Genomic DNA, 19,541 nt, shown 5'->3' on the forward strand with positions numbered 1-19,541 from the left:
ACAAGCACAAATGCTGGGCACCATTAGCCCTTCTGGAAGCCTGGGGCTACTCTCTAAATCCTGGGCTAGGCTCACAGAATGTGCAGCAACCTGACGCTGGTCAGACAAGCTCCAGCACTGAGAGCTTCTTTCCACCATGAGAAAGCAAAATAACGACTCCTTAGGAATTATTCCATGACAGTGCCCTACATGGTACACTGCCAGGTTGTCTGTCAGGTGTGTAAATATAAATACACTTCTGGAGAAAGGGCTTGTGAAAGACTTGTGCACAACAAAAACAGTTACCTTTTATGTTGGACACTAAAAAAAAAAAAAGAATAATTAGGCTGAGTGCCTATAGCTCATTCCTCTAATCCTAGCTACTCAGGAGACTGAGATCTAAGGATACCAGTTCAAAGCCAGCCCAGATAGAAAAGTCTGTGAGATTCATCTCCAATTAAACACCAATCCACTGCTCGTCTTGAGCAACAAAGCTCAAGAATGCTTAGATCCTGATTTCAAGTCCAAGACTCAACACGAAAAAAACAATTTAAAAAAATCCAGTATCAACAAAGCAATAAATTTCAGAGAAAAATTACTGAAAACAAACATAGCCAGGCACAGGTGGCTGGTGCCTATAATCCTAGCTACTCAGGAGGCTGAGATCTGAGGACTGCAGTTTGAAGCCAGCCCCAGCAGGAAATCCATGGGACTCTTATCTCCCCAGAAGTGGAGCTTTGAATCAAGTGGTAGAATACTAGTCTTGAGAAAAAAAACAGAGGGACAATGCCCAAGCCCTGAGTTCAAGCCCCAGGACCAGCACACATACAAAAAAACCCAAAACAAAACAAAACAAAAACATGAAAAACCAGGAATCAAGTCTATGCTAAGTCAAATGCACAAGTTATATAGATAGTATTACTTTAGAAATATGACTTATATGTTCACAAAATATATGTCTAATGACAGGCATTGGTAGCTCATCCTAGCTACTCTAGAGGATCATAGTCCAATGCCAGTCCAGGCAGGAAAGTCCATGAGTTTCTTATCTCCAATTAACCACCAGAAAACGAGAAGTGGTGCTGTGACTCAAAATGGTAGAGTGCTAGCCTTGAACAAAAAACTCAGGGACAGCACCAAGGCCCTGAGTTCAAGCTAAATAACCGACAATAAATAAATATGTGTATATGTGATATATATATATATATAGTATTATATATATATTATATCCAAGAACAGATTGTATGTGAATACAGACACGCATATGGAAATATGTGTGCATATAAACAACACAGTAGATATATGTTAAGATATATGGCCCTTGGGAGATGCTTTCTCCTCACACTCCTTTTCCCTCTATCTTTAGTATAGATGGAAAACAAGGCACATATAGTTGAAAACCTATTAAAAAGTATACTGCACTAACTACACCAGTATTTAGTTAAAATAAAGCTTAGACTAGTATCTTAACTATGTAAGAAAATCCAAACACCATCTTATATTAGTTGTTAAAGACTTAAGACCATTTCAAGTGGTTCCATATTCCTTGAACTTTAAGAAACAATAAACAAAGCACATTTTGTTAAAGCATGCTGAATTAAAGATAGTGTATAAAACCAATTTCAAAAGTTAAAAATTTCATTCGAAGTATGACTAACATGATATTTAAACTAAAAAGTAACTTGAAATTCTATAGTCTGGTGAGTAATGTCATATATATCTCATATAAATACAATCTATGAACTACTTAAGGATGGTAAAATTATGCAAAGATCTTTGCAAGCTATTCTAGAATGAAGCAATCACCCTAACCCTGTCATGGACAGTCCTACCTCTTACAGCTTGTTCCACAAGTCTACTTCAAGTTCCTTACCTGACACGGAGACTGTGTGTGTCCGAACTCCTTGCTTTTCGCTGTTGGCTAACCTGAAATAAATTTAAGAAAGGTAAGTACTGCCCATCCCAAGCAGGACCAAACCACTGGTCTCATCAAGCAGGGAACTATCTTGGATTAGGCCACTGCAATTCGAAAGGGATTATGGTTTAGGCAGCAATTTTTTTTTTTTTGGGTCCAGTCATGGGGCCTGAACTCTGGGCCTAGGCGCTGTCCCTCAGCTCTTCAGCTCAAGGCTAGTGCTCTACCACTTGAGCCACAGCGCCATTTCCGGCTTTTTTCTTTTTGCTTATGTGGTGCTGAGGACTCGAACCCAGGGATTCAGGCATGCAAGGCAAGTGCTCTACCACTGAGCCACGTTCCCAGCCCCATAGGCAGTAATTTTTTTTAAGTTGATTCTACTTCCTGAGGTCCTCAACATGGCAGATTACTTTAAAACCCAAAAGATATGGGGTAAAAAAACCCACATACGTAGAACTAAATTATTTTCTTTGAAACATACTAAGTATGACAAGTCATTCTTGAACTTATGGCGAATTAAAAAAGTTAAGAACTACATTAGTATACAGTATCATTTAGACTTAAAAAGTAATCTTAATGCATTTGATTACTTCATTAAATGACTAAAAAACATTACATTTTTACCCACATAAAATTTTGGTTAGGGCTGGGAACTTGATTCAGTGGTAGAGTGCTTGCCTTCCATGCCTGAGGCCCTGGGTTCGATTCCTCAGCACCACATAAGCAGAAAAAAGCCAGAAGTAGCACTGTGGCTCAAGTGGTAGGGTGCTAGCCTTGAGCTGAAGAGCTGAGGGACAGCACCCAGGCCCAGAGTTCAGCCCCCACAACCGACAAAAAAAAAAAAATTGGCTAAAGCTTCTGGCAACTATTAAAAAATACAATCAGAGTCTAAATGTTTTTGGAAAGTAGCACAGAATATAAAAGAACCCTATAGCTTTTTAGATGTCAGTTACTTTGGTCTTTTCATAAAAGAGCTCTTCCAGGCCCACAACATGGGAAAATGGAAAGTTTGCTAAAGTACAGAATTTTCTCTAGGAATTACTGAATGTTAAAAATGTCTTTTAAGTGCCGGTGGCTCATGCCTGTAATCCTAGCTACTCAGGAGGCTGAGATCTGAGGGTCATGGTTCGAAGCCAGCCCAGGCAGGAAAGTCTGTGAGACTCTTATCCCCAATTAACAACCTAAAAACTGGAAGAGGAGCTGTGGCTCAAAGTGGTAGAGTGCTGGCCTTGGGTAAAAACAAAAGAAGTTCAGGGACAGCTCCCTGGTCCTGAGTTCGAGCCCCAGGACTGACACAAAATAAAATGAGTATGTTCAGCTTTTGTAGTGTCTATTAACCCCTTCTAGCTGAAGGTCTTTTCCTATTTTTAGATAATGTTTATGATTCTTGTATGTCTTATCATTTCTTTGCTTTCCACAAACAGAAGATACTCTAAGCCAGCATGAGTTCCTGGCCAGACAAACGACACTCTCCAATAACACCCAAACACTGCTGACGGAGGGGTTCACTGTTGTGCTTGTCCTTCCTGTCTTTCCCTCTCCCTCACAGCTCTGCTACACTGACCAGGTGCAGATCTTGCCAATGTTGGGTTTACAGGAGTTGCACTGACGCTTCATAACGTCAGAGTGGTCTATCCAGTGGAGGTTATGGAAACACCAAGAGATCATTTTCAGAAGTGAGATGATCGAGAGAAATGCAACTAGAAATCTTCCTAGCTCGGGGCCCAGGATTCCAGATGAAGCAATGGAAGAAACCCGGATGAGAAGCTGGATTTAGGTAAAGGAAAGAGGTGGTAGACATTGTGCTATGCAGTGTAGGACACTGGAAAAGCATTGTAGGGAAGACTGAACATTTGCTCAGCAACTGAAAACAGTCAATGGAGCAAAAGGGAATGTGAGAAGTGGCACAAACTGAGATTAATACCAAGTGTGGTCCGGCATGCATATAATCCCAGAGCTCAGGAAGCTGAGGTGGAGGATTTGTCTAAAAACAAATCCTAGACCAAAAACAACACAAGCAGCCAAAGTAAGAGATGTAAGCAGAACAGTTGGGTAGGCTGCTGCAAGCTATCTGAAGATCATACCAAGTCAGGTGACAACTTTACTTATGATAGACTCTTCCTCAAACTACAGTGTTAAGAAAGGACAGAATGATGGACAGAGCTAGATAGGAAGGTTGTCAGAACTGTGCAAACATGAGTTGACACTCCAGTGACACTCCAGTGTCAACTGTGGGCCTGGGGATTTGGAGTTCAGGAGTGCTTCCACCATCCCCTTGCTGGGAAGGGTGGCTCCCTCAGCTGACAACATGGCTTATGCTGGGATCCTGCTTTCCTTCTGGGAGCATGGTCTTGATGTACGTTAGTCACAGGGTACACATGTGGCCAGTCCTTGTAAACCTCTGGCAACAATCCTTCCTACATCTGAACAACACTTCCTACATCTCAACCCAGTTAGTGCTAGCGGCTTCAAGTGCATCCAGTAGGATTCCACTGCGAGAGAGCATTTAGAAGCTTCTTGGCTTCTTCAGACTTCACCCCACACCCTTGCCCTTTGCTGAAAGAATTTCTGCTGTGTATTCAACCACATGCAAGCTTCAGAACTGTTGGGCCTGGGTGGTCCTGGTGACAATAATTGTTAAGAACAGGACAGGAAAGCTGGGTACCAGAAGCTCATGTATATATTCTTATCTACTCAGAAGGCTAAGATTTAAGGATCATTTTCAAAACCAGCTCAGGCAGACAAATCAAAGAGACTCTTAACTCTTAATTAATCAGAAAAAGGCAAAGTGGAGGCCTGGCTCAAATGGCAAGAGTATTAGCTGTGAGCGAAATAGCTGAGAGCACAAGGCCTTGAATTCAATCCTGAGCTGGCCATGGACTGCATTCTTTTTGCTGTTACCTCCCAAGCAGGTAGGATTATAGACACATGACCTTATTCACCCAAGCCTCTGTATCTGTTTCTACTCAGGAGCACACTGAGCACCTCCCACATCGCTCTTCCTGTTTGTTTCCTTGCTAAACTTTAACTTTTATTTCTTGGCCCCAGTTAGAGGCACTGGCTGAAAATTGAGAAGAAACAGCATGAGGTTTATGGTATACTTTTAACTTCTTTTTAAAAATAGAGTAGCACAGCTATTATAAAACTTGTAATATCAAAAAGTAAAAATTACACCCAACACTACAATTCTTCAGTTTTCCTAACTGCCAAGTATCTTGAGCAGTACCTACCTAGGCTTCTATAATGATTTGTGATAACGATATAAAATGCCTTTGGGAGGCTTTAAGTGAGCTTTCTAGGCATGCACTGTATAACTTGAGCCATACTCCTAATCCAAAACTGAATACTTAATAACAATGTATCTGTATTACTATGATTGTAACAATGCATCTGTATTACTATGATTGTTCTTTGGCTTCTTTATTAAACTTAAGATACAACTTTTGTACAAAATAGCACTTACTTTGGTATTGATGGCAATGCGCGTTCACCTTCTGGGGGAAAAAAGGAGAAAAAAAGATATGAGGTTCCTTGTATTCCTTCTGAAAAGATTGTGTCTAGATCAGGTTAGAATAAGCCTTATTTAGTATTTTAGCAATAATCCCTAACACATTCATGGTTTTATTTCCAATATTTATAACAAATACCAATACGTGTTTAAAATGTGTTGCTAAATAATAATAAAACTGATGTAAAAGACTAAGAACAGTGCCACACTGCTGCAGACTGCCCAGTTCTGTCCCTAATACCTCCAGGGTGCCTGGCACTGAGGCAACCCCCTGACAAATGGGTAATGAGGAAGGAATCAATCAGCTTGGGCCCATAAGTGATTTACTCTCTCTACAAACAGCTTTACTATAAATCACATGCAGTTAACTTGCAGGGACCACTGTGAGTCTTAGACATGGCTTTCTAAACACTCAACCTCCAAGCAAATCAACCAATTCATACCACAAAATCCAAGCTTAGAATAATAGAAAAAAGGCTAATGATTGAAGTCCCACACCATCTTCCTATACTCAACACTGTCAACTAAAATAACATGTGACACACATATGATTTATTTATTTATTAGAAAACCTACTAGTGTGTCACTAGTAGGATTTCTCATAGTTGGGCTCTGCTGTAACTTCTGTTTCCTCTGAGGAAAAAAAAAATCAGTCACTATTTGTGGACAGTATGGAATTCCTAAGACGCTGGGCATGGACAAAAGAAGGTAGTAAATAAGGTGGTAAAAAAATGCAGGCTCCAGGAAAGCAAATTTGTAGAATGGTAGGTTACACAATAACGACAAGAATGGCCACAGATAACATGATAAAAACCTGTGTTCATTAACCACAATACTAGATTCTGGGAGGTGGGTTTTTTGGTTTTTGTTTTCTGGTGACAGTCCTGAAGCTTGAACTCAGGAACTGGCCATTGTCCCTGAGCTTTTCCTCTTAAGGCTGGTATTCCAAAACTTGAGTCACAGCTCCACTTCTGGCTTCTTGATCACTAATTGGAGATAAGAATCTTATGGACTTTGCTGCCTTGAGCTGGCTTTGAACCATAATGCACAGATCTCAGCCTCTGAGGAGCTGGGATTAAAGGTGTCAGCCACTATTGTTAAATGAGTAGCACAGAGTTCTCATGCCACTCATGAATGTATCTTATTTCTCTGAGCACATTACATTAAGACTAAGAATATATACATTTTTATTTTTAGAATGAAGACTTTTACATTTTCAAATAAGACTTTCTCTACTGTTTTTTTTTTTTTTTGGGGGGGGGGGGCGGGGTCCGGTTGTCGGGCCTGAACTCTGGGACTGAGCGCTGTCTCTCAGCTCTTCAGCTCAAGGCTAGCGCTCTACCACTTGAGCCACAGCGCCACTTCTGGCTTTTTTCTTTTTGCTTACGTGGTGCTGAGGAATTGAACCCAGGGCCTCAGGCATGCAAGGCAAGCGCTCTACCACTGAGCCACCGAGCCACCTTCCCAGCCCTCTACTGGTCTTTAATGACACATTAGTACTGACTCACTGAAGCAAATCTAAATAAAAGGAAGTGAATGTGAGAATAAAGTTCAACAGATGAAGGTGCTCCCTGCTCAGGACAGTTCTAATCCTACACCTACTCCCTGTCTAGCTGGCCACTCATCTTTCCATATGATTTGTTATACATATTCACGCTCTGTGTCTCTGTGTCTCTGTCTCTCTCTCTCACACACACATAAAAAGCTATCACATCATTTTCAATAGCTATGTAGTACTGTGTCATTAACATGTGCCCCTGGTTTATTTACTAATTTCCATCCTAAACATGTATCAGAGAAGACATGCTGATGGCAGAGAATACTCAGCAGCCTTCAGGAAAGCTGTACAGTCAAATGTTCCTGAATGGCTTTGCATAGAGTGATTGCTCCTGTTCCATCATGTGTAACACTTTAATAAATGCAAAGGATGGGCTGGGAAGGTGGCTCAAGTGGTAGAGCGCTAGCCTTGAGCTGAAGAGCTGAGGGACAGGTCCAGGCCCAGAGTTCAGGCCCCACGACCGGACCCCAAAAAAATAAAAATAAAAAAAAAATAAATGCAAAGGACACCAGATACCTATCATGTTCTGTATAGGTTTACCAGACATTTGTGATGTCCATCCCTCTAAGAGGAACCATTCACATACAGGGGTGTATTTATTCCATCATCTGGAAGAACACTTGAAAATAAAGAGATTTAAATTGTATTGTGTTTGGCACAAACACTTTAGTTCTCTTTCACAGCTTTTAAAATATTCAGCCTTTTCTGGCACACTACATACCCTAAATCCCAGCACTTGGGAGGCTGAGACCAGGATGATCATGAAAGCCAGCTCTTTTCTCCCACCCCTTTCCATCTTTGTTTTTTTACTAAATCAAGTTTTTGTTTATTTGTTTTGTTTCTTTGACAATACTAGGACTGGGTGTCAGGGGCTCACATTCACTCAACTTGCTTGCTCAGCTGGTGCTCCACCACTTGATCCATAACCTTTAGCCCGTTTTTTTTTTCTGATTAATTTGATATAAAGTCTTGAGGACTTTTCTCCCTTGCTAGCTTTGAATTTCAATCCACAAGGTATCAGTGTCAAATAGTGGTATTATAGGTATGAGCTCAGTAATACCTGGCTACAGGAAGTACTTAAATCATGTAAGGAAACCTATCAATTTTGCATTCTTCCTCATGGGTTTTGAGCTATCCTGAAATCCCTCCAGGGGGTGAAAACCACTTCAGATGGTGGCGTTATGGCTCCATGTTAAACTGCACAATTCTCTACTCTGAGCACAATTTTACTAGATTGCAAAAGTGCTTATGAGGATAGGTAAAAAGGCCTGACAGCTGAGGGGCAATGTCATGCATCAACACTTCATTCAGGACATTTGGCTTGTAGCTCTACCATATTTCTATCAATCAACATCATCTGTAACAGTAATGATGGAATGGCAGAAAGCTCAGAGTTCACATGAGACTTACTGGGAGAACCTCTGAACAGGTTTATAATATACAATTTTAAAGCACTTTATCAGAAAAGTATCATTTGTAGATACTTTTGCAAAAACACATTTTATTTGAAAATTTTTCTAGTATTTAAATTAATTTTAAGTGATACATAAAAACTATATATATTGGATACCATATGATATTTCAATATGTGTATTCATTGTATAGTGTTTAAACCAGACTAAATATGTATCTACTGACATATTTATCTTTTGGTGCCAGTCCTAGGGCTTGAACTCAGGGCCTCCGCGCTGTTTCTGATTTTTTTTTTTTAATGCTCAAAACTAGCACTTTACCATGTGAACCACAGCTCCACTTCTGGCTTTTTACTGGCTAATTGGAGATAAGAGTCTCACCAACTTTCCTACATGGCTGGCTTTAAGCTGTGATCCTCAGGTATCAGCCTCCTGAGTGGCTAGGATTACAGTATATACCACCAGTGCCTGGTTATCATTTCTTTCTTTAAAAAAAATTACTTCATTGTTATAATAAAGGTGATATAATGTATAGTTACATTAGTCAGGGAATGAGTACATTGCCTTTCATATAATGTCTTCCCTTTCCTCATGCTCTCCCAGATTATCATTTCTTTTTCCATTTTTTTTTTTTATGCCAGTCTTGGGGCTTGAACTCAGGGCTTGAGCACTGTCCCTGAGCTTCTTCTGCTCAAGGCTCGTGCTCTATCACTTGAGCCACAGCACCCCATCCTGCTTTTTCTGTTTATGTGGTGCTGAGGAATTTAACTCAAGGCTTCATGCATGCTAGGCAAGCACTCTAACACTAAACCACATTCCCAACCGGCAGACTATCATTTCTTTATGGTGAAAATATTCAAATTTCTTTCTTCTACCTTAACTACATTATTTGTAGTAACTCTAGTCTGAACAGCACCTCAACTTTTTCATTGAAACAGAGTCTTGCTCTGTAACCCAGAATGACTTCAAACTTCTACTGCCTCCTGGATATAGGCATTATGGATAAAAGCCATTACACCTAGCTCATTCCTGCCACCAATTTCTTACTCCTATTACTCCAACTTAGAACCTACTAATCAAATTCTTCCCGTTTCCCCGCACCCCCCCCACCCTGATAACCATTATTCTCAAGAAATCCTTAAAAACCTTTAAAAATGTTCTGTGCCTTACCCACATATATTTTTTACTACAATCAATTCAGAAGGTTTGACTTTAACATTATTTCAACTAGGCAATACATTTTTATCTTAGGGCTTAAGGAGTCATTTTTAAAAAGCTTTAATAACAGGTACTTTTAAAAAAAAAGAATAATTTTAATAGTTCATATATTTACATACTTAAGTACCCTGTATTTGGCTAGGTGTGGTGACACATCCCTGCAATCATAGCTACTCAGGAAGTAAAGATCAGGCTGATCAGTTTGAGGTCAGCCTAGGTAAAGTTAGACCTCATGTCAATAAATAAGCTCAGCATGATGGTGTGTCTATAACCCCAGCTATATAAGGGACACAGGGAGGGGAATTCTGGTCAGAGGGTAGCCTAGGCAAAAACTTGAGATCTTATTTTACAACGTAACTGAAGCAAGTTGGGCACTGGTGGCGCATGCCTGTAATCCTAGCTATTCTGGAGGCTGAGATCTGAGGATCGTAGTTCAAAGCCTGCCCAGACAGAAAAATCAATGAGACTTTTATCTCCAATGCACTACTCAGAAAAAGCCAGAAATGGTGCTGTGGCTCAAGTGGCAGAGTGCTAGCCTTGAGTACTGAGAGGTTCAGGGACAAAGCCCAGGCCTTGCGCTCAAGGCTCAGGACCAGCAAAAACAAAAATAAACAAAAACCTGAAGCAAAAAAGGGTTGGTGTGTGGCTCAAGCAGTATAGTGCCCACCTACCAAACATGAGTCCTAGAGTCCCAGAGTCCAAACTCCAGTACACTCCCTTCCCTACCCTATATTTGATATACTGCAATAACCTCAATGAGATTTCAAAATGTTTAGGTATCAAATTTTTGAAAATATACCCATTATTTTCCTAAAATGTTTTGTTTGTAGGAGAAAGAAAGGGGCTATGAAGGAACTAAATTTTGTTTCATGGTTTTATACTTTTAAATATCTTTAATATTTCACTCTAATGCAATACTTAGATAGGCATACTGAAAAAAAAGGAGGGCTGAGGGCTCAGCTCAGTGAGCGAGTGTGTGTCTATCATGCACATAATCCTGGGTCTGATTCCAAGCACCACATGGGAAAAAAGGTCATGCAACACACAAATATGCTGCAATTCAGAATAAAATGGCTATCAAGCATAACTTCTTCCCTAGACAGGAAAAAGCTGGTGGCAACCAGTACTGATGTTTTCATGACCAGCACTTCCATTGTGCTCTCCCATCTAAATGGAACTCTTAAAATGATTTTCCCTAAGCAGCAGAAAGCTAAGTGGCCATGAAATTAGTATAGAAATATGGTGAGCAGGGGCTGGGAAGGTGGCTCAGTGGTAGAGTGCTTGCCTTGCATGCCTGAGGCCCTGGGTTCGATTCCTCAGCACCACATAAGCAAAAAGAAAAAAGCCGGAAGTGGCGCTGTGGCTCAAGTGGTAGAGCGCTAGCCTTGAGCTGGAGAGCTGAGGGACAGCACCCAGGCCCAGATTTCAGGCCCCACAACCGGACCCCCCCCCCAAAAAAAGAAATATGGTGCGCATAAGCCCTGATATGGCTCAGTGCTTCCCATTTGGTATGAGTAAACATGTATTAAATATGCATACAAACATACTGAGAAAGGACACTGTGGTAAGCTAGAATGGAATTATTTACTAAATGGAGAGGAGCAATGTGTCACACTAACATCTGCTGCCAAAGCACTCTCCTTTGTGAAGGAACTCTGAAACATTTTTTTTTTTTAAACTAACTTTCTTCTATTTAAGGCATGAAGTGAAAACTTAAATGCTTATGGCTATAAAAGCTGCAACTAAAGGAAGCTTCAGACATTCCTGAAGGCAACTTCAATGATATTTGATATAGAGAAAACCAACAAAAACACACATTTTAGGAAAATCCCACACAAACAGGCATTTCTAGCATGACCTTCCTAGGAAAAACACTTCTAGATGCACCACATCCTGTCTTCACGCACACACCTGGGGCTCTTATATACAGAGCATGACAATATCATCACCTTTTTAAGAAAGGGTTAGACTAGTGCACACACCCACAACATACCACCGTCCTATCTTTAGACCTGCTCTCACTTTCCTGCTGGGAAGGTAGGCACCCTCATTCCCACGGTCTCTCCTCTGGTCACCATTTCACTTAGATCAGCTTGCTTGGACATATACCATCCAGGACATCACTGAGGTCTGAGCGGGAAGGGGCCTGAGCAATAAAGGCTAATGCCATGTACAGAAGACCCACCTGTCACAGTGGTTACTATTTAGGACACACTTACCAACCCTACAAGGTAGGTACCATAACTTGTTCACACAAAATCAAGGTTAAAACAGGTGTCAACATCACACCACTACTGATAGTACTAAGGGGAACAATAATCACTGAATTTAGGTCATGTACTACCCTGATCCTCTCTGTTCACAAAACCTTCTATCCTCCCAGGACTACAAAAACAAGTGCCACTTTTTACTTTATGGCAGGCAAGACTGCAAACAGAAAGCCAGGCTTTCATTTAAACATGGGAGCAGTCTGCAATGTGATGCTTCGGCTGTGGCTCCACACCCAGGCCCTTCCGGCTTCCTGCTGCCTGAAGGCTTCTTGGATTATTTCAAGACTTCAGGGCCCTCCGGAGCATCTTTGCTCTATGCTGCGAAGTCCACCTCACTTCTGAAATGACACAGCCGTATTTCTAGGATATTTACTCACTCAAATTTTTGATTTCACACAATGATTTAGAATTAATTTTGTTCTTTGACTATCCTAAGCTTTATATAGAAAAAAGAAAAGACTTTACTCAATATAAATTACTAACAACAGTTTTAAAACACCATAATCTCAAGAATAGCAAATTAGAAAATACCCTAAGAAGGCTGCTCAAAATATGGCATGTTGGAAAGTGAAAGAGTGAAACTGTCTAAAAAGAAATGTACTCACTACTTGACTTATAGCCCCTTAATAACAATAAAACTATATTTAAAAAAACAAAACGGTATTGTGAATGAAGATAAGGTTGTCTCTGTGCTCTATCACACAGGTCTTGGCCTGTGTGACCTGAATCACTGATACCTCTTCCCCATTGAAAATAAGCATTTAGATAATACAAGGCTCAGGAACTCATCGGGCCTTCACATTTATGCCTTTACCAACATGCAGAACAGGCTGCTGGAGGTGAGACGACCTAATCATTCACACAAAGAGCTGCAGGCAGGAACAGAAATAGAACCTTACCTTTCTGGGGTCTGATGATAAAGGACTGCGTTGCTCCGTTCACCAGCCGGCAGTAGCCGTCTATCAGGTCAGCCATGTTCTCTGCGATAGTTAGGGATGGTGCCGTCACTGTCAGAGGCTAAACGGGACAGATCAAGAAAGAGACATTATTGTTCTTGCAGTATCAAAGGGACAGCTGTGCTATGACATCAGACTCCTACTAACACTTAGAAACAGAGGAATGGGAATGAGACAAGGTTTGTCAGGATTCAAGATTGGAGGGAAACAGGAAGTTGGATATTTAAGAGCCTTATTCCTAGGAAATTTAATAGAAGACAAATCCAGTGTGAAGTCATTTAAACAAAGGCTCACTTCGAGAAGAAAAGGAGCTAGAAAGAATACTTTCTGGCTGGGAAGGTGGCTCAGTGGTAGAGCGCTTGCCTTGCATGTGTGAGGCCCTGGGTTCGACTCCTTAGCACCACATAAGCAAAAAGAAAAAAGCCGGAAGTGGCGCTGTGGCTCAAGTGGTAGAGCGCTAGCCCTGAGCTGAAGAACTTAGGGACAGTGCCCAGGCCAAGTTCAGGCCCCACGACCGAACCCAAAAAAAAAAGAATACTTTCTTCAGAATGCCCAGCCCTTCCTCAACAATCTAGGAGGAGAATTTAGATAATCAGTAAGTTAAGGCACCATTTGTTTCAGAAGTGAAACTAGTGTGTAATTTTTATTAACCATCACAAATTTTCAAGCTGAAACATACAGCATGTTTTACCCAGAGGCTTAAACATCACTCTCTTGATATCAAACACGTCCTATATGATAAATTTCTTACATGCTATGAGAGACATATAGATGTTCTTATTCCTATGACTGTTCATAATTTCTTATGTGAACAACTTATTTTGCTTGCATTACCCTAAATGTTATTTGAGGGACAATAAAATGAAAGGAGAAGCTGGGTGTGTGACACATGCCTGCTCTGCCAGCACTGGAGAAACATGAGTTCCAGGCTAGCCTCGGTGACATGGTGAGACCTTGCCTTACTGACCCCCTAAAACCGAAGCTTGGAAAATGAAGGTCCAAACTCATTACTGAGATTTCTTCAGGAAATTTTTACATATTTTCAATGTCATATTGTAATATTTGCTGACTGCACAATCGACAGAACTTGTAGAGGCTCATAAATCTGTCATGAAGCTTACAGGATCAGAGACAGGACAGTGGCAAAGAGGCCCAATTGGAGGGGGCTACAATAGAGAGAAGAGCTGCAGACAAACTGCTCAAATGTGCAGAACTGTGAGCCACGCAAGGCCTGATTTCTCCTTCCACAGGAGTGTGCTTTGTCTAGCTTCTAGAAAGAAGCATGTTGTTGTTATCATTATTTTTTGCTACCTCTTATTTCTTTCCTGTTTTTTACTACGTGTTGTTTTTTGAGGGTCTATGTATGCAAGGCTGGCCTAGAACTCACTATGTAGCTCAAGCTGGCTTTGAATTCAAGACTCTTCTGTCTCAGACTCCTGAATGTGTATACCCCATATCTGGCCCTATTGTTGCTTTTTTTTTTTTTTTTCCCAGTACTGGAGCTTAAACTCAGGGCCTGGGTGCTGTCCTTGAGCCTCTTTGCTCAAGGCTAGTGCTCTACTATTTGAGCCACAGTTCCATTTCTGGCTTTCTCCTGGTTAACTGGAGATAAAATCTCATGGGCTTTCCTGCCTGGGCTAGATTTGAACCGTAGCTCTCAGATCTCAGCCTCCTGAATACCTAATAGATTACAGGCATGAGCCATTAGCACACAGCTACTTCTTGCTTCTGTTGCACAGTGATTAAGGGAAAAGTCTTTGGATCCTGACTGCTAGAGTGCGTACTCCAGTCACGACCACGTGCACAGCATTGTCCTCATCTACAAAATGTGGTTAACCACAACATAGTAAAGTTGTCACTTCACTTGGCTATATCATGTGACCATAAGCAGCACCGCTGCTGCTGTTATCGTGAGTGCTATTGCCCAGAGAACCTCCCAGACGACAGTTTAGGAAATAGCAGAGCTCAGTGAACATGTACACATAATTCAACAAGATGATTTCCTTCCTATTTCCTAATCATATTTACAAGTGTTCTTGATTTTAAAAATCTGTCTCCTACTGTATTTGTGGGAACATTAATTACTACTTGTAATGTAACCCTTAGATACATGAGAAATTTTGATTTTTGACCTTTCATGAAACTGTCATCTTATTTTAAAAAACATCATTGCCAGTCAGGTGTAGTAGCACACATCTGTCATCCCAGATATGCTAGAGGCTGAGACTGGTAGAACAGTGGTTCCAGCCTGGCCTGGACAAAAAGTTCACAATTTCTATTTCAACAGAAACGGCTAGGTGTGGTGCACACACCTGTCCACTCAGCTGTGGTAGGGAGTGTAAAAAGGATCACAGTCCAGGTGTGCAAGACCAGGCACAAAGTGAGTTCCTATCTCAAAACTATTTGGACTAGGTAGGGAGCTGGCAGCTCTTGCCTATAATCCTGGCTACTTGGGAAGCTGAGAATAAGAGGATCATAGATGGAGGCCAGCCCTGATAGAAAAGTTTGTGAGACTCCTTGTCAACCCATAGCTGGGTGCAGTGGCATATACCTGTCATTCTGAGCTATGTGGGGGGTTAATAATGTGAGGCTGGACTCCTGGCCAGCCCAGGCAGAATAGTCTGGAGACTCCATCTCATCTGTGAAGCTAGCCATGAAGGCACATACCTGACATCACAGAAACTATGAGAAGCCTGAAAAATGGATGGCAAAAACCAAAAAGCAAAACACAGAGCTAGAGGCTTAGATCAGCGGTAGAGTGCCTCTATACCAAGCATGAAGCTCTGAGTTCAAACCCAATACTGCCACAAGTAATAACCAGAGCAAACAATAACAACAAACAGTAACAATAAAAACACAGCAAAAAGGAGCTAGAGATAAAACTCAAGCAGTATAGTATCTCCTTATCAAGTGTGAGTCTTAAGTTCAAACCCTAGTACTGCCTACTCAAAGTATTATTTCTGAAATTTCAGCATTCTTCAGCTTCCCATTGGTGATGTGTGGGGTTCCCTTACCTCAGGTGCACCTGCGATTTTGAGCTGCAGCATTCCTTTTCTGTCCTTGTCTTCACTGTTTGAATACTGAATTGTCTGCACTTGGTTGAAGTCAGCCAGATGTGTGGGCTTTGGGAAGCAAAAATAAAATGCTTAGGCCACAGATAAATGCCTCATTTTACTAGTTCTGTTAAGTGTTCTGTGAAATTCTCCAGGTTCTAACAGCCAGTCCATTCTCCTAAAGACATGCTAAGACTGGATTCTCTAAGCAGGCCATGAGGAAGCAGTTGTACAATCATCTCCTGGGCTTTTAAAGAGCTACTTGGCAGAAATACAGTTCGCACAAAAGCAGGGACAGAGTGACGGAAGGAAAGATAGAGAAAGAAAAGGAAAAGGGAAAGGGAAGGGTGGAGAAAGGAAAAGGACCAACCGTGCTGAAGTCAAGAAAGTAGTAGCAGGAGGAGCTTTAGGAGTTCTGAGATTGGTTTGTTGAAAATTAACAGCTAATATGAGGTTTGAAATATGAAGAAAAACATACTACAATACTGGTTATGTGGCTGGGTGCTGGTGGCTCAAGCCTGTAATCCTAGCTATTCACGAGGATGAGATCTGAGGATCATGATTCAAAGCCAGCCTATGCTGTACAAGAGCTCAGGTAGCACTAATCTGAGGGCTCTTTCCTGGGCTCATACTAGTAGATATGCTTTTTCATTTAATTTTCTGATTTAGACTTGTATCAGTATTGCAATTTTGAACACTTGGAAGAAAGACATCAATTTCAAGAAACAACAGTAGAGGGAGCTGTCAAGCTGGACTGGCTGCAGAGAATAAGACATGATTTTCCCTCAGAAGGTCATTTTGCTCAGTTAAAGTAAGGACAGGCAGGACTTCATGGATTATGAATGGAAGAAAGTAATTTTCTTCCTCTGGAGATAGTCTCAAGAGGCTGTTTCAAAGGCTAATTTGTCATTATAAATATACTCTAATTATATACACAACACAGTAAAAACTATATTTAAAGCTGGGGAAATAGCTTGCCCTGGTTCAATCTCTAGCACTGCAAAAAAATAAAAAATAAAAAAGTTTTGTTTTTTTTTTGGGTCCGGTCGTGGGGCCTGAACTCTGGGCCTGGGCGCTGTCCCTCAGCTCTTCAGCTCAAGGCTAGCGCTCTACCACTTGAGCCACAGCGCCACTTCCGGCTTTTTTCTTTTTGCTTATGTGGTGCTGAGGAATCGAACCCAGGGCCTCGAGCATGCAAGGCAAGCGCTCTACCACTGAGCCACCTTCCCAGCCCCAATAAAAAAGTTTTTTAAAAGTATGTAATTAAAAACCCATAAACACACAGAACCTCTCCAGATAAACTGGAATAGCCTCATCCTGGCCTCACTAAGATATAAACATGATTTACATGATTCATTTCTTCCCAAGATTAAGGAACTCTGAAGAATCTTTAAGCCAGACTCCAGGTATCCTTGCCACCCACCAGCCCTAAACAAGAAGCACCATGTAATGAAAAAGGTTATATGGAGAATTATGTCTTTCAAGAGGAACATCATCCCCTCTTCACTCTAACGATTCTATCTCCAATAAGTTTAAGAGCCATCACAAGGGCAGACTTACATTGCAGCCCTTGTCTGTCAGGTAGCTGATCCCTTCTTCTGGGCCAATTGCCAGTTCCACTGAAATAATCCAGCTTGACTTTGGAAGGTCAAACAGGTAAGGACCATGCAGGAAACAGAAAAAAAAACAAAAACAAAAACAAAGACTTTAGATCAAGAGCTATGGAGATATTAAAAAACCAAAGCACTTTTGGGGAGAGGTGTTGCCATTATCTAACCAAGTAAGGTTGCCTAGACAGATATATTGGTTTCATTTCAGCACACTGGATGCCAGTGTTTCCCTGGGAAAGTGATCATAAAAGGACAAATTAGCTGCTTTGGAGAAATGCATTGAATAACAAGCTGAAATTTAAAAAAAAATAACAACTATACTTATAAACATAGGCATGCTATTTTAAAAGGCTTATTTATTTTCATGTCGATATATTCTTTTTGTACTTTCTCCCACTATAAAATGACAAAACAGTATTCATCTATTAAAAGAAAAGTATGATAAATTAATTTTCTTAACTAGACATCAACAGCTTAATGCCTGCAATCATAGCTATTCAGGAAGTTGAGATCTAATAGTTTGAAGCCAGCTCCAGGAAAAGTCCAAGAGACTTGTTTCTCCAATTAATCAGCCAGAATAGAGCTGTGGCTCAAGTGGTAGAGTGCTAACTTTGGGCAAAAAAGCTCAGAGACAGTGCCTAGGCCTTAAAGTTTATTAAACTACAGACACAGGGAGGCTTTGTGGAGGATTTTCTTTTAACCAGAAATTTAGGTACACATGGATAAGAAAAAGCAAAAGCAAACAAACTAGTACCATCTCCACGCTTCCATACTTACCCCAAGAGCACACTTGAAACATTCTTTGTCATATCGATACACTGGAGAAAGGATTTCAAAGAATTTCAGAATACTTTCTTCTCTATTAAGGTTGGCAAACTGTCTAAATGTTTGTTGTATCAGTTTTCTTAATGTTTTGGCCTGCATGATAAAATTATAAAAAAGAAAAAAAAATTTTTTAGAATCAGCTAATACTAACAGCCACAGCAGAAACTACAAGATATTATTCTTACTCACTACTTATTTAATGCTACCTACATTTATATTACTAAAACTATATTTATCAGAGCTTTACTTATTATAATCGTAGTAAAATATACGTAACAAAATTTGCCATATTAACCATTCTAAGGATAGAGTTGAGCAGTTTTGCTTCTTTGACAGAACCTTGTTAAAGCAGTAATCTGCATTTATAACAAATGGTCCTAAGTCAGGCATTAACCATGTGCCACAGATGCATACGGTGCAGCAGTAAGGTCAAAGGCATACAGTTTCTCACAGGTTCTACAGTCAAGGGACAAACGGATACGCCTCTCAGAAGACAGCATAAATCATAATCTTTAAAAGCCCAACCTCTGACCTAGAAAGTGAAACCCCAAGACACTATGTTTTAGAAATGACAAAAGACACTTGCAGATATTCAGCAACAGGAAGATTCACTGCAGAACCATGTACAGTAGCATATGATGCATATAAGTCAAGGTATCAATTTTCTCAATTGATACTTTGCAGCTTAAAAATTATTTTGTGGGACTAATTCACTGACCTTACAGTCCATATCTTACTGCTGTAAAAGAGAGATATGAGTCTGTGTGTACAAAATAGATGAATTAAGGAGAGCATACAATGTGCCTCATGCAGACATCTGGGCCTAATATGCACACATGATGGGGAAAAACAAAATTATGGATTTTTAGCCTGCAGTGGATTACCAGTAGCCTCTGCTCCTAAATGTGTGTGTGTGTGTGTGTGTGTGTGTGTGTGTGTATGTGTGTGTGTGTGTGTGTGTGTGCACGTGCTCTGATGCTGGAGCTTGGGTACTGTCCCTGAGCTTTTTTTTTGCTTAAGGCAATAGCGCTGTACCACTTGAGCCATAGCTCCACTTCTGGCTTTATGATGATTAACTGGAGGTAAGAGTCTCAGACTTTCCTATCCTGGCTGACTTCAAAATGTGATCCTCGGATTTCAGCCTCCAGAGTAGCTAGGATTACTGGTATGAGCCACTAGTGCCTGGCCTCCAGTTCTCTTTAGGTCATCTGAGTGTCTCTTTTCACACACAAACACC

The 19,541-nt window shown here is 40.8% G+C and overlaps 1 protein-coding gene across 12 annotated transcripts in view; it reads right to left on the reverse strand.

Annotated features, from left to right (window-relative positions):
• The window catches only part of Ptk2 (protein tyrosine kinase 2), a 248,044-nt gene that overhangs the window by 87,734 nt on the left and 140,769 nt on the right, over nt 1–19,541 (reverse strand). For all 12 annotated transcript variants that reach the window (XM_069991475.1, XM_069991474.1, XM_069991473.1 and 9 more), the window contains 6 exons: nt 18,257–18,397; nt 17,430–17,507; nt 15,831–15,938; nt 12,760–12,877; nt 5,358–5,388; nt 1,853–1,905 (listed from right to left, as the gene is read on the reverse strand). In XM_069991475.1, coding sequence (XP_069847576.1) covers nt 1,853–1,905; nt 5,358–5,388; nt 12,760–12,877; nt 15,831–15,938; nt 17,430–17,507; nt 18,257–18,397 — 529 coding nt within the window. The remainder of the gene's footprint in view (nt 1–1,852; nt 1,906–5,357; nt 5,389–12,759; nt 12,878–15,830; nt 15,939–17,429; nt 17,508–18,256; nt 18,398–19,541) is intronic.

This window comes from Dipodomys merriami, unplaced genomic scaffold (genome assembly GCF_024711535.1).
Source record: "Dipodomys merriami isolate MVZ:Mamm:240054 unplaced genomic scaffold, mDipMer1.0.p SCAF_4, whole genome shotgun sequence".
NCBI lineage: Eukaryota > Metazoa > Chordata > Mammalia > Rodentia > Heteromyidae > Dipodomys > Dipodomys merriami.